Source organism: Pseudophryne corroboree, chromosome 7 (genome assembly GCF_028390025.1).
Source record: "Pseudophryne corroboree isolate aPseCor3 chromosome 7, aPseCor3.hap2, whole genome shotgun sequence".
NCBI lineage: Eukaryota > Metazoa > Chordata > Amphibia > Anura > Myobatrachidae > Pseudophryne > Pseudophryne corroboree.
In genome coordinates this window covers 114,993,932-115,009,624 of record NC_086450.1, presented here as the reverse complement: position 1 = coordinate 115,009,624, position 15,693 = coordinate 114,993,932, and the positions used below count along the sequence as shown (strand labels likewise).

Sequence of the window (15,693 nt, the reverse complement as noted above, 5' to 3'; positions counted from 1 at the left end):
ATGGCAGTCAGGCTACCTCTGGCGATCACATGGAGGGCTGTGCGGCCCCCCAAAGAAATGCCACCCCACACCATTCCTGACCCACTGCCAAACCGGTCATGCTGGAGGATGTTGCAGGCACCAGAACGTTCTCCTTGGCGTCTCCAGACTCTGTCACATCTGTCACATGTGCTCAGTGAGAACCTGCTTTTATCTGTGAAGAGCACAGGGCGCCAGTGGCAAATTTGCCAATCTTGGTGTTCTCTGGCAAATGCCAAACGTCCTGCACGGTGTTGGGCTGTAAGCACAACCCCCACCTGTGGACGTCGGGCCCTCATACCACCCTCATGGGGGGAGATTCAAATGTTTGAAAAGTGAGTTGGGAGTCAGTTTTTTCCTATCTAATAGACAGGAAAAAACAGACACCCAACCGACTTTTCAAACATTTGAATTCCACCCATGGAGTCTGTTTCTGATCGTTTGAGTAGACACAGTGCTCCTCCTGTTCCTCCTTGCACAAAGGCGGAGGTAGCGGTCCTGCTGCTGGGTTGTTGCTCTCCTACGGCCTCCTCCACGTCTCCTGATGTACTGGCCTGTCTCCTGGTAGCGCCTCCATGCTCTGGACACTATGCTGACAGACACAGCAAACCTTCTTGCCACAGCTCGCATTGATGTGCCATCCTGGATGAGCTGCACTACCTGAGCCACTTGTGTGGGTTGTAGGGAGGTCATACAGGCACGTGGAGGCCACACACACTACTGAGCCTCATTTTTAATTGTTTTAAGGACATTGCATCAAAGTTGGATCAGCCTGTAGTGTGTTTTTCCACTTTAATTTTGAGTGTGACTCCAAATCCAGACCTCCATGGGTTAATAAATTTGATTTCCATTGATAATTTTTGTGTGATTTTGTTGTCAGCACATTCAACTATGTAAAGAACAAAGTATTTAATAAGAATATTTCATTCATTCAGATCTAGGATGTGTTATTTTAGTGTTCCCTTTATTTTTTTGAACTGGTAATAAATAATAAACACAATTCTGGACATGTTTAAAGTTACAACTATCGCAAGTTGCGTGCAGGTGGTCACTAGTAGCATGTGACACTTAGAACCACGTTTTTTACCTATTGAATTGCTTGCAAAATACAGTATGTATTCACTATTAGGCTCTTATAAAGCTTAAAACAAAATCCATCTAATGCAACAGGAAAAGGCATGTGTTGCATTCACAATCAGCAACCACAAGCAGTTTGCTAATGCTGGTGTTTGTCGTCATATTTTCTCCTGTCCTTCACCACCTACAAATGATGCAGCTCTTACAGGAATTAATACATATTTGTGCTGGTCTGCATCTGTTCAGAATGCACCCTAACGGAAGAACAAAAACTGCAAATATGTATTAATTGTATAACTCACATACAAAATCTCTATTAAAATAATTTAGAGATACACAGAAATCAGTGCTAGCAGTGCAGTACTGTATGTGTGTGCCACACAATGGGGGTCATTCCGAGTTGATCGCTAGATGAAAATGTTCGTTGCACAGCGATGCCGCCAAAAAAAGGCACTTCTGCGCATGCGTATGCAGCGCAATGCGCACGCGCGACGTACTTTCACAACGGCCGATGTAGTTTCACACAAGGTCTAGCAAAGCTTTTCAGTTGCACTGGTGGCCGCAGAGTGATTGACATGAAGTGGGCGTTTCTGGGTGTCAACTGCCCGTTTTCAGGGAGTGTTCAAAAAAATGCAGGCGTGCCAGGAAAAATGCAGGTGTGCCAGGAAAAACGCAGGCGTGCCAGGAAAAATGCAGGCGTGGTTGGGCGAACGCAGGGCGTGTTCGTGACATCAAAACAGGAACTGAACAGTCTAAAGTAATCGCAAGCGCGCTAAGTAGGTCTGAAGCTACTCTGAAACTGTACAAAATTATTTTTCTCATACGTCCTAGAGGATGCTGGGGACGACATCAAGACCATGGGGTATAGACGGGATCCGCAGGAGACATGGGCACTCTAAAGACTTTTCATTGGGTGTGAACTGGCTCCTCCCTCTATGCCCCTCCTCCATACTCCAGTTTTAGAAATGTGCCCAGGTCGACTCGATGCACTCTGAGGAGCTCTACTGAGTTTCTCTGAAAAGACTTATGTTAGGTTTTTTATTTTCAGGGAGATCTGCTGGCATCAGACTCCCTGCTTCGTGGGACTGAGGGGGCAGAAGCAGAACCAACTTCCTCAGAGTTTCATGGCTCTGCTTCTGTCTGACAGGACACCATTAGCTCCTGAAGGGAACTGACTGCTAGCCGTGTCTAGATGCTCACTCCAACAGCACGCCGTCACCCCCCTCGCAGAGCCAGAAGTCAGAAGACAGGCGAGTATGAGAAGAATGATCTTCAATCAAATAAGTGACGGCTGAGGTGTGGTGCGGCTGGCGGGAGCGCAGAGCGCCATTGCTGCCCACACACACAGGACTGCAGGGTGCAGGGCGCGGGGGGGCACCCTGGGCAGCAAGAAAAATGCCTCAAACTGGCTAAAAGGGGGCATAAGATGCCGCTGGCACAGCCCTACCCCCGCCAGTATAAATAATAGGTCATATTCTGAGTGTAAGGACGCGCCATTGGTGGGGGCGGAGCTTCTTCCTCAGGCAGCCAGCACACTACTCAGCGCCATTTTCTCTCTCTCCTCAGGCTGCAGAGAACATGCTGGTCCTCTCCTCCACTTCTGATAAGTACAGGGTGCTATAAAGGGGGGGCACAAAGCGATTGTGGTGCATTTGATAGTGTATATTACTATTTAAAAGCGCTTTTGGGCTGTGGACATACTGGGGTAAATTTACTAAGGTGGGAGTTTTTTAGAACTGGTGATGTTGCCCATAGCAACCAATCAGATTCTACTTAACATTTGTCTAGCTGCTTCTAGAAGATAATAGATACAATCTGATTGGTTGCTATGGGCAACATCACCAGTTCTAAAAATCTCCCACCTTAGTAAATTTACCCCACTGTGTTCAAAGGCAATACTGGCGCTGGGTTTGTGAATTGGCTGCTTCTATCTTGTGTCCCTCTGACAGATTTTACTGTCCCCAAAATAAGATCCAGTGTGTCTGTGAGTGTGGTGTACACGTGTGAGGCATGTCTGAGGCAGTGAGTTCCTCCCCGGAGGAAGCCATTTTAGGAACACAGAGTAATGTGGTGGCGCTACCGGCACACCAAGAGCCTGCATAGGTGAAAGAGCTACGTGACAGTATGCATCTGATTAACCGTAGATTGGATAAGTCTGAATCTAAGGCTGCATGCTGGAGAAAATCTGAGGAAGATGTGATTTTTCAGGATGCTGTTATTCCTTATGCGGGCGGCCCCTCTGGGTCACATAAGAGACCATTTGCAAATGTTGTAAACACTGATACCGACACGGATTCTGATTCTTGTGTTGACGAAAGTGAGTCCAGAGACATAGATCATAAATTGGCAAAAAGCATACAATATATGATTGTGGCTATAAGGGACGTGTTGGAGGTTACAGAAAGCACTCCGGTACCTCAGGAGAAAGCTTATTTATGTAAGGAAAAGAAATCCAAAGTCACGTTCCCTCCTTCACACGAACTAAATGCTCTGTTTGAAGGGATGTGGGTGAATCCTGATAAAAAATTTTGTATTCCCAAAAGGATTCACATAGCTTATCCTTTCCCGGTTGAAGACAAGAAAAAAATGGGAGTCACCCCCTGTGTTAGACAGTGCACTTTCCAGGTTGACAAAGAAGGTAATTCTCCCTGCTCCTGGCACGGCTTCTCTTAAAGAGCCGGCAGACCGCAAAATGGAAACGACATTGAAATCCATTTATGTAACCAATGGTACACTGCTCAGGCCCACTATTGCCTGCGCATGGGTGAGTCACGCTATTGAAAAATGGTCAGAAAGCGTGTCATCAGAAATTGACACGATTGATAAAGATGAGATACTCCTTAAGTTAGGGAATATCAAGGACGCTGCCGCCTACATGCTGGAAGCAATAAAGGATATTGGACTCTTGAGTTCATAAGCCGCTACCATGGCAGTATCGGCTAGGCGGGCGTTGTGGATTCGCCAGTGGAACGCGGATGCAGATTCCAAAAGAAATATGGAGGCTCTCCCATATAAAGGGGAGGCCTTATTTGGCGATGGCCTGGATGCGTTAGTCTCGGCGACTACCGCAGGTAAGTCGACATTTTTGCCCTCTGCGCCTGCACCGGCAAAAAAGACTTATCACCCGCAAATGCAGTCATTTCGGCCCAATAAATACAAAAAGGCGAGAGGTTCCCCCTTCTTTACAGGTAGGGGAAGGGGAAGGGGAAGGGGAAAGAAGCCCACACCGGCTCCAGGTTTCCAAGAGCAGAAGTCTACCCCTACTTCTGCCAAATCCCCAGCATGATGCTGGAGCTCCCTTGCGGGAGGCCTCTCGGGTGGATGCACGTCTCAGACTCTTCAGCCAGGATTGGATTCTGTCTGGCCTGGATCCCTGGGTGTTGCAAATAGTATCCCAGGGGTACAAGCTGGAGTTTCAAGACGTTCCCCCATGCCGATTTTTCAAATCGACCTTGCCAGTTTCTCCGTCAGAAAGAGAAGCAGTAGCAGCGGCAATCCAAAAATTATGTCAAGACCAGGTCATAGTCCTGGTACCATTGTCACAACAAGGGAGGGGTTTTTATTCAAGCCTCTTTGTGGTTCCGAAGCCGGACGGCTCGGTCAGACGATCCTAATCTAAAGGATCTGAATTGTTACCTAAAAAGGTTCAAGTTCAAGATGGAATCACTTCGGGCAGTGATTGCCAGTCTGGAGGAGGGGGACTGCTTGGTGTCGGTGTACATAAAGGATGCTTACCTGCATGTTCCCATTTATCCTCCTCACCAGGCTTATCTGAGATTCGCGGTTCAGGATTGCCATTACCAATTCCAGACGTTACCGTTCGGTCTCTCCACGGCGCCGAGGGTATTCACCAAGGTGATGGCGGAGATGATGGTTCTCCTTCGTCAGAAAGGAGTCAATATAATTCCTTATCTGGAAGACCTCCTGATAAAGGCGAGGTCCAGGGAGCAGTTGTTACAAAACATATCACTCTCTCTGTCAATACTCCAACAACACGGGTGGATCATAAATTACCCAAAGTCACAGTTGGAACCGACGACAAGGTTGTCTTTCCTCTGGATGATTCTGGACACAGACGTTCAGGGAGTATTTCTTCCGCTGGAAAAGGCTCTGGAAATCCAGAAAATGGTAAAACAGATACTTAAACCATCAAGTGTGTCAATCCATCAGTGCATTCGGTTGTTGGGGAAGATGGTGGCGGCCTACGAGGCCATACAGTTTGGCAGGTTCCATGCCAGAATATTCCAGTGGGACCTGTTGGACAAGTGGTCGGGGTCACACCTACACATGCACAGAAAGATAATCTTATCATCAAAAACCAGGATTTCGCTCCTGTGGTGGTTGCACAGCTCACTCGCTGGTTCAGGATTCAGGACTGGGTCCTGATAACCACGGATGCAAGTCTCCAAGGCTGGGGAGCAGTCTCTCAGGGAGAAAACTTCCAGGGATGTTGGTCACAACAGGAAGCCTGCCTTCACATAAACGTTCTGGAGCTAAGAGCCATTTACAACGGCCTTCAACAAGCGATACATCTTCTTCAAGACCGTCCCGAGCAGATCCAGGCGGACAATGTAACAGCAGTCGCATACTTAAACAGGCAGGGCGGAACGAAAAGCAGAGCGGCAATGGCAGAGGTGACAAAAATCCTCCGCTGGGCAGAAAAACATCTACAAGCTCTGTCGGCAATATTCATTCCGGGAGTAGACAACTGGGAAGCAGACTTCCTCAGCAGACACGATCTCCATCCAGGAGAGTGTGGCCTCCACCAAGAAGTCTTCGCAGAGGTGACAAGTTTTTGGGGAGTTCCTCAAATAGACATGATGGCATCTCGTCTCAACAAGAAGCTTCAGAGATACTGTTCCAGGTCGAGAGACCCTCAAGCAGTAGCAGTGGATGCACTAGTGACCCAGTGGGTGTTTTCGTCAGTGTATGTCTTCCCTCCACTTCCGCTGATCCCAAAAGTACTCAGGATCATAAGAAAAACAAGGGTTCGAGCAATCTTCATTGCCCCAGAATGGCCAAGGAGGGCTTGGTACCCAGATCTTCAGCAGTTGCTCATGGAAGATCCTCTGCCTCTTCCTCCTTGAGAGGACCTGCTGCAGCAGGGGCCGTGTGTGTACCAAGACTTACCGCGGCTACGTTTGATGGCATGGCTGTTGAGCGCCGGATCCTAGCCAGGAAGGGTATTCCCAAGGAGGTCATCCCCACCCTTATTCAGGCCAGAAAGGGAGTAACGTCGAAACATTACCACCGTATTTGGAGAAAATATGTGTCTTCGTGTGAATCCAAGAAGGCACCTATGGAATAGTTTGAGTTGGGACGTTTTCTCCATTTTTTTTGCAGGATGGTGTGGAGGCGGGCCTCCGATTGGGATCAATCAAGGTCCAGATTTCGGCCTTATCAGTGTTCTTCCAGAAACAATTGGCCTCTCTTCCAGAGGTTCAGACCTTTGTGAAAGGGGTTCTCCACATCCAACCTCCATTCGTGCCTCCAGTGGCACCATGGGACCTTAGCGTGGTATTGCAGTTCCTTCAATCGGATTGGTTTGAGCCTCTGCAAAAGATAGAATTGAAGTTTCTCACTTGGAAAGTGGTGATGCTTTTGGCTTTGGCATCCGCAAGGCGGGTGTCTGAATTGGGGGCCTTGTCTCACAAGAGTCCTTACCTGATCTTCCATGAAGATAGGGCAGAGTTGAGGACTCGTCATCATTTTTTTCCGAAGGTGGTTTCATCTTTCCACATAAACCAACCTATTGTAGTGCCAGTAGTTACTGACACATTCACTAGATGTGGTTAGAGCTTTGAAAATCTATGTCGCTATAACGGCTCATATACGGAAAACAGAGGCTCTGTTTGTCCTGTATGCTCACAACAAGATTGTCTGTCCTGCTTCCAAGCAGACTATTGCACGTTGGATTAGAAATACGATCAGCAAGCTCATACTACGGCTGGTTTACCGTTACCGACGTCGGTAAAGGCCCACTCCACTAGAAAGGTGGGCTCATCCTGGGCAGCTGCATCCTGGGGTCTCGGCATTACAACTTAGCCGAGCAGCTACTTGGTCAGGGTCAAACACATTTGCTAAGTTCTACAAGTTTGACACCTTGGCCGATGAGGACCTCAAGTTTGGTCAATCGGTGCTGCAGGGTCATCCGCACTCTCCCGCCCGTACTGGAGCTTTGGTATAGACCCCATGGTCTTGATGTCGTCCCCAGCATCCTCTAGGACGTATGAGAAAATAGGATTTTAATAACCTACAGGTAAATCATTTTCTCCTAGTCCGTAGAGGATGATGGGCGCCCGTCCCAGTGCGTACTTTACCTGCAGTTTAGTTATTAGAGTTACACAAGTTGTGTTATCTTAGTTTCAGCATGTTGCTGCAATTGGTTCATGCCTGTTGGAGTGTGCTATGTTGAATGACATGTGTGTGGCATGGTTGAGGGTGTGAGTTGGTAGATATCTCACGACTAGTTAAGTAATTCCTTTCCTTGAAATGTCAGTCTCCCTGGGCACAGTTCCTATAACTGGAGTCTGGAGGAGGGGCATAGAGGGAGGAGTCAGTTCACACCCAATGAAAAGTCTTTGGAGTGCCCATGTCTCCTGCGGATCCCGTCTATACCCCATGGTCTTGATGTCATCCCCAGCATCCTCAACTGACTAGGAGAAAAGGGTTAGCCCAACTCCCCTACAGTGTCTTTAGTACAACAAGTATTCTATTCATTATCAGTCATCACTTTATTCCGCTCTATAATAATAGACAGCAGGCAATTTATTACATTGACAGACATTTATAGATTTTAATTGTTTAAAAGTACAATGGACATGCCGTTTGCTGCACCACACAGCCAGATTGATACAGAGTGTTATCAGTTTATAACAAGAACAAATGCTTAGCATGAGAGGAATGTATTTTGGGGGTAATTCCAAGTTGATCCAGCAGGAATTTTTTTAGCAGTTGGGCAAAACCATGTGCACTGCAGGGGAGGCAGATATAACATGTGCAGAGAGAGTTAGATTTGGGTGGGTTATTTTATTTGTGTGCAGGGTAAATACTGGCTGCTTTATTTTTACACTGCAAATTAGATTGCAGATTGAACTCACCACACCCAAATCTAACTCTCTCTGCACATGTTAAATCTGCCTCCCATGCAGTGCACATGGGGGGTAATTCCAAGTCGATCGCAGCAGGACATTTTTTAGCAGTTGGGCAAAACCATGTGCACTGCAGGGGAGGCAGATATAACATGTGCAGAGAGAGTTAGATTTGGGTGTGGTGAGTTCAATCTGCAATCTAAATTGCAGTGTAAAAATAAAGCAGCCAGTATTTACCCTGCACAAAAACAAAATAACCCACCCAAATCTAACTCTCTCTGCAAATGTTATATCTGCCACACCTGCAGTGCACATGGTTTTGCCCAACTGCTAAAAAATTTCCTGCTGCAATCAACTTTGAATTACCCCCATGGTTTTGCCCAACTGCTAAAAAAATTCCTGCTGCGATCAACTTGAAATTACCCCCTTTATTTGTATCAGTTTCATATAATCCAGAAAGTGCAAATCAATAAAGGAGGAGTCTAATGTGCCCTACACACTGGCCGACATCACTGCACGATATGAACGATCTCGTTCATTAATGAACGAGATACCGTTCATATCGTGCAGTGTGGAGGCACCAGCGATGAATGATGCGCGGTCCCGCGCTCGTTCATTGCTGGTGCCCTGTCGGCTGTGCATGCAGGCCAATATGAACGAGATCGTCCATATTTGTCTGCACGTCTACGGAGCCGGGTGACGGGTGGAGTGAAGAAACTTCACTCCCCCCGTCACTGCCCCCCCGCCGCCGGGTCGCCCGTCGGCTGTATCGGCGGTCGGGCAGCTCGGCGGCACATCGCCGAGTCTGTAGGGCCCATCACTCGTAGGTCAGTTGCATACAGTGCTCATCCTAGCATTTAATTAGCATGCATTGAGACCTTTCATGTATTTGTAAATTATATTGCACAAAGTTTTTCTGGTATTTCAAGAAAATATATATTTTTTATTTTCTATTTTGTTATTTATTAAATGTAATTTATAATATCAACTACAGTTATTTGACAAAAATATGTTGTGATGTGAAATCAAAACTCTGTCATGGGGGGTAAATTTACTTAGGTGGGAGTTTTCTTTAGAACTGGTGATGTTGCCCATAACAACCAATCACATTCTATCTATTATCTTCCAGAAGGTGAGCTATGAGCAACATCACCAGTTATTAAAAACAAACCTCCCACTTTAGTATGTTTAGCCCATGGTATCATTGTACCACGTTGATCTGTATGCAGGGCCGGACTGGCCATCTGGCACTTCTGGCAAATGCAAGAAGGGCCGATGGCCACGTGGGCCGGTCCAGCGCTCACTGAGACACCCTGCCGCTCAGTCCGGCGGCAGCGTGTCTCAGCTGTCAGGAGCTCACAGCGCGGCTATGTCTGGCAGCGTATAGTGGACTTCAAACTAGCCGCCGGTTCGTGAGCCAATCAGAGCTCGCGGACCGGCAGCCAATCAGGAGCCGCCGCTGCCGGTCCGCGAGCTCTGATTGGCTCACCAACCGGCGGCTGGTTTGAAGTCCGCTACCGCGCTGGCGCGCTCTGAGCTCCTGACAGCCTCAGTCACATCACAGCCGGAGGAGCAGCAGCAGCGGTAAGCAGCTGCAGCACTGCTGTGGGGGCAATTGGCTGGCACTTTGGGGGCAATTGTTTACCTGGCACTGTGGGGGCATTTGAATACCTGGCACTGTGGAGGCAATTGGCTGGCACTGTGGGGGCAATTGTATACCTGGCACTGTGGGGGCAATTGGCTGGCACTGTGGGGGCATTTGTATACCTGGCTCTGTGGGGGCATTTTTTGGATCTGGCACTCTGGGGGCATTTGTATACCTGGCACTGTAAGGCATTTGTGGATCTGGCACTGTGGGGGCATTTGTGGGTCTGACACTGTGGGGGCATTTGTATACCTGCCACTGTGGGGGCATTTGTATACCTGCCACTGTGGGGCATTTGTGGATCTGGCACTGTGGGGGCATTTGTGGATCTAGCACTGTGGGGGCATTTGTATACCTGGCACTGTGGGGCATTTGTGGATCTGGCACTGTGGGGGCATTTGTATACCTGGCACTGTGGGGCATTTGTGGATCTGGCACTGTGGGGGCATTTGTGGATCTGGCACTGTGGGGGCATTTGTGGATCTGGCACTGTGGGGGCATTTGTGGATCTGGCACTGTGGGGCATTTGTATACCTGGCACTGTGGGGGCATTTGTATACCTGGCACTGTGGGGGCAATTGTGGATCTGGCACTGCACTATTGGGGGCATATGTCTGTGCATCACGTCCCATTTTAATTGTCCACACCCATATTTTGGCAGTACCTCTATGGGACACTCTCTGATTGGTCGCCGCTTAGCCCCGCCGGGAGTGCACACAGACGCTCTCATTCTAGTGAATGGGGCGCGTGCATGTCCACGCCGCTTTTCTGGAGCGCGCGCGCTTAGTTACAAACTTTATTTTTCCATACCCCCCACTTCAACATTTCCACTTCAACTAATGGTTGTGTGTATTTTAATACAGAATGATGTACACTTGTATGTTGTTATAATATTAATTTATATTTGTAAGAGGGGTGGTATTCAGTATGCCGACTGATGGAATCCCGGCGCACAGTATACCGGCTCCGGGATCCCGACACTTATTCTCCCTCATGGGGGTCCACGACCCCCCTGGAGGGAGAATAAAACAGCGTGGCGCGCGTAGCGCGCCACCGTGACCGTAGCGTGGCGAGCGCAGCGAGCCCGCAAGGGGCTAATTTGCGCTCGCCACACTGTCGGTAAGCCGGCGGTCGGGCTCCCGGCGCCGGTATGCTGGTTGCCGGGAGCCCGACCGCCGGCAGATCGTAGTGAACCCTGTAAGAGCATAGACTAAGAAGTAGGAGGAGTCGGGAATAGTAAGGGGAGGATTCAGATGCTGACACCGAGGTGGGCCTGTGTGCTTCAAAAATGCCAGGGCCTATTTTTGGTCCCAGTCCGGCCCTGTCTATGATAAATGAAACGCTGAATTACAATTAGGATGACCAGCAATGTGTCCATAGACTTCCATAAAACAGGAGTATGAAAAAGTGTATGCAATCCACTGTGATCACCATGGTCATCAATGATTCCTACTGTTTAGCTCCAACTGTTTTCAAAGTAGATTGCACACTTTCAGCATATAATGATAGGCAAACAATACTTCCTAACACAATTTAAAAGTGCTTTTCACTGGAACCAGAGAATGTTTATGTTATTAATCTTCATCTAAGTGGCTCGTGTACTCAGGACTGTTTCTGTTTTACTGTTTGCTTCCAGTGCGAACAGTAAAAAAATGCCCCCCCCCCCCCCCCCTTAGACATTCTAAAATGTGCCATCCCCACCCCTCCACCATAAATACTCACCAAAGTTGCACGCGCTCCTTACAAGGGGCGTGGCCACTTTAAAATGGGTGTGGTCATGCTAAAATTAGCAAGTCCTCGCAGGTAAATACTACCTTACACCCCAGTTTTTGACCCTACACCAACAGACTTTGGCCACCACAGCAAAGAAAAAAATTCCACCATATTAAGCGTCACACAGTAATGCTTCTTGCAACATATAATGACCCCTGTGCCATATTGTGCAACACACCCCAATGCCCGTGATACATTATGCCCTACAGTAAGGCTTTTAATTGCTTTTAAATTACCTGCTTATTGCCAGGGATTTCATGCTCTGAGTGTCATGCTTGTTGCCAATGGTTGTTATTGCTCATTGCCAGGGCTTTTTAATGATTGTTGCCAAGTGTTTCATGCTCTGGGTGTCATGCTCATTGTGCGGAGTGTTTAATGCTCATTGCCAGGTGTTTCATGCTCTGGGTGTCATGCTCATTGCCAGGTGTGTTTAATGCTCGTTGCCAGGGGTTTCATGCTCTGGCTCTGGGTGTCATGCTTGTTGCTCATGCTCGTTTCCACGGGTGTTTTATGCTCGTTGCCAAGGCTGTTTAATGCTCATTGCCAGGGGTGTGTAATGCTTGTTTCCAGGGGTGATGATTGCTGTCGGTGGCCAGCGCAAGCAGCTCCCTGCTATTAATGGCTTCCCCTCCTCCCAGCCATAGTACTCCACTCACTGGGTGGAGTTTTAAAAAGTGTCGCGTTTGCATTGTGACATCACAACACAATGGCTTCATTTAACAAAACTCTGCCTAGCAGGCGCAGTGCTACGGCTGGAGGAGGGGGGGTGATTGTAGCAGCATTCAAGTGCCATGGCGGGCGATCGCTCAGGTCGCCTGCTGCTAGAAACAGCACTGTATGTACTGTAGAATTGGACATAAATTCAATTTGTGCTTTTTTCTGCTGCTCATGGGCATACAAACATTTTTGAAGAACCATCCCTACAGCTACTGGGATACAGTTTGCTCCTAATGCTCCTTACGCTTAAAGAGACAGAATAGCTGATGGAGAGGGCATACAAGTTTGTGCTTGGTACAGCAAGGGTGTGTTCAAGTAAATGCACTCCATGCAGAGACCAGGGGGTATATTTACTAAAGTGCAGGTTTTTAGAAGTGCAGATGTTGCCCCCAGCTGATACTTACATTACCTGCATAGGGGGAGTCGATAGAGGGTCTTTAGATTTTTAACTGGAAGCCGGCTAGGGCTGACAAGACAGGAAGTGGCTTCCTATAGGAAGCCAGCTGACTGCTAATCACATACCTCCCAATGGGACTGCCAGTGCCTGTAGTGTCTGTGACTAACAAGTAGGACTTCCAATAGGAAATCAGTGCCAGTCACAGTGAAGCCAGTGCAGTCACGAACTACATCTGGCTTCACTGACAATGAGCGGGGTGGCATTTTTTCCTGGGGGGGGGGGGGCAGCACATAGGGGGGCTGCAGCCCGTAGGTAATATCTGCCACTGCAAATCACCATCTACAGAAAAGGACGTTCTTGGACCATGCAAGGCATACTGTATGTTGGATTTTTATAAATTATTCTAATTTTTTTAGAAAGTGACACAAAAGTTCCGTAGAGCAGACATCATGCAGGATTATATGGGTTTTATTTTGTTCCTATGGGGTCCAATGTGTTGTATTTTTTCCTGTTGGAGCCAATGGGTTATTTTTCCTTTCAGGGGGCTATGTGTTTTTTTTTTTTTTCCTCTGGGGCTAATGTGTTTTACTCTATTCTGCTGGGTCTAATGTTGTTTTTTTTCCTGCTGGTGCTAATGTTTAATTTTTTTCTGGTGTGTGCCAATGTTTTATTTTGCTCCCGTCTCTCCAGCCTCACTCCTCACCTGTATTGCTGCAGCCTCATACTTGCCTGTGTTTCCAGCCTCTCACCTGTTTCTCTCCATCTCTACTACTCTAGCTATCCACTCATCTCACCTGTCTTAGCCTCACCCATCTAATTTCTCTTAGCCTCATTCCCCACCATGTGTCTCTGAGCCTTGTGTCTGTCAGCCTCCCCCAGTGCCTCTCAGCCTTCCCCTTCTCCTGTGGCTCAGCCTTCCCCTGTGTTTCTCAGCCGTCCCCTCCTTCCATGTCTTTCAGCCCCATCATCCACTTTGGGATCCGGTCTGAAGATCGACACTGTCTAGGTCGACAATATTTAGGTCGACCACTATAGGTGGTCGACATGTTTAGGTCGACAGTCACTAGGTCGACAGGGTTTCTAGGTCGACATGTGCTAGGTCGACAGGTCAAAAGGTAGACATGAGTTTTTCACATTTTTATTCTATTTTTGAACTTTTTCATACTTAACAATCCACGTGGACTACGATTGGAATGGTAATGCCGAGCGAAGTGGTAGCGGAGCGTGGCACCTTGCCCGAAGGATGGCGAGTGAAGCGAGCCATGTGAGGGGACACGGTGCACTAATTGGAGTTCCCGGTCACTCTACGAAGAAAACGACACAAAAAAAACCCTCATGTCGACCTTTTGACCTGTCGACCTAGCGCATGTCGACCTAGAAACCCTGTCGATCTTCCAACCCTGTCGACCTAGTGACTGTTGACCTATAGTGGTCGACCTAAACATTGTCGACCAAGACACTGTCGATCTAATGATCCCCACCCTTCCACTTTAGCTTCAGCACAACCCTCGGTGCTTCCCCGTTCCTTTACAGTATGTCAATGCCAACCCCCACCCAGCCCATGTCTCCCCAGTCCACACTTATACCTCCTGTAGCATTCTGAGGCTGCTTTTGATCTCTATCTTTTCAGGTGGCAAATATCACTATACACATATACTATACTTCTTGCGCACCCGCTATTTGGGTAAGAAGGGAAGGGGCTATGAGAATGGCATCTGACATGTGGAAAGGAAGAGGAGGGGCAAGGGGAGTGGTACCCACAGTGGGGGGTTAGGGCTGCACACGGAGGTAGGAAGAGGGATGGCGGGTGGTGAGAGTGAGTTCCACCACCTCTCTATGACCACTTTAAGCACTGCAGCGTAGTGTCTTGATGTGAGGGGATAAGATATTGAAAGTAGCAAGAAACCATATACTGAGTGCTATGAAGTGGAAGGAGCATACCCCCATTTTCCCCAGATCAAAGAAATCATGAAATGCCACTGTCAAACTAATATAGGAATATTTTGGTGTAGATATGAAAGTTAATGTGTGCAACTTGTTCTATATATGCTTACTAGTGGTTATTAAACCAAACCTCTAAAATCTTTAAAAACGTGAAATTAGCATTCCCTTCTTGAAAACAGGTAATTTTATGCCAGTTTGATTCACCTAGAGTATATGAGTAACTGCAACCTTGGACTTACCATTAAAGTTAATATGGGATCTACAAGTGATCCCTGATGTATCATGTAAGTGGGTACTTAGCCCTACCAAAGTCCCCAAACACTGAACCCATGATGCCTGTATTGTTAATAAATGTGATTAACATACTGTAGTATAAATTATATGTTCTACAATATTATTACTGGAGTCTGCTTATACTGTATGTTGGATTCACTAATAGAACCACTGCATTAAACAAATCTGTTTTTGTATGGTGCATTATTACATAGGAAACATTTGGGGGAGTGCCTATTGTCAAATTGTATAAACGAATGTTTAACTTCAATCACTGTTCTGTAAAAAACATTTTACATGATACAGTAAATACATTTTAGTCGACAAGTAAAGAAAAAAAAAATACAAACCTGAAACTTGAATGGTAACTTCCTTGGCTTAATGTCCTAGTCCTCTTTATAGCAGTGTCTGCAGCTGCAGCTTTTTCTGTGTTGAAAAACAACAATACTGTATTATGCAAAGATCCACAATTAGACCTACTAGCTATAAACAATAGTGGATGGTAGATTTGCAGACCACTGGTACCCCATCCTTCAGAAAGAGGAAATGCCAATTTCAAAGTGAATTATATGTTTTAACTACATCAAATGGGCAAATTATCCAATAAGAATTCAAATAGGGCTTACTGACACTGAATTAAGATGTACAATTTGCACTAAATCCGACCAATCAATAGATTATTTCTTTATTTTGTATATCTTTCATTAAACAGCAAAAGTAAGTTTCTGATTGGTTCATGGAGATTTTTGCAAATTTTG

At 47.1% G+C, this 15,693-nt stretch overlaps 1 protein-coding gene across 1 annotated transcript in view; it reads right to left on the bottom strand.

Annotated features, from left to right (window-relative positions):
- LOC134944741 (bile salt export pump-like) overlaps window positions 1-15,693 on the bottom strand; it is a 197,076-nt gene that overhangs the window by 97,355 nt on the left and 84,028 nt on the right. Inside the window, exon 17 of the mRNA XM_063933573.1 lies at window positions 15,286-15,361. Coding sequence (XP_063789643.1) covers window positions 15,286-15,361 — 76 coding nt within the window. The remainder of the gene's footprint in view (window positions 1-15,285; window positions 15,362-15,693) is intronic.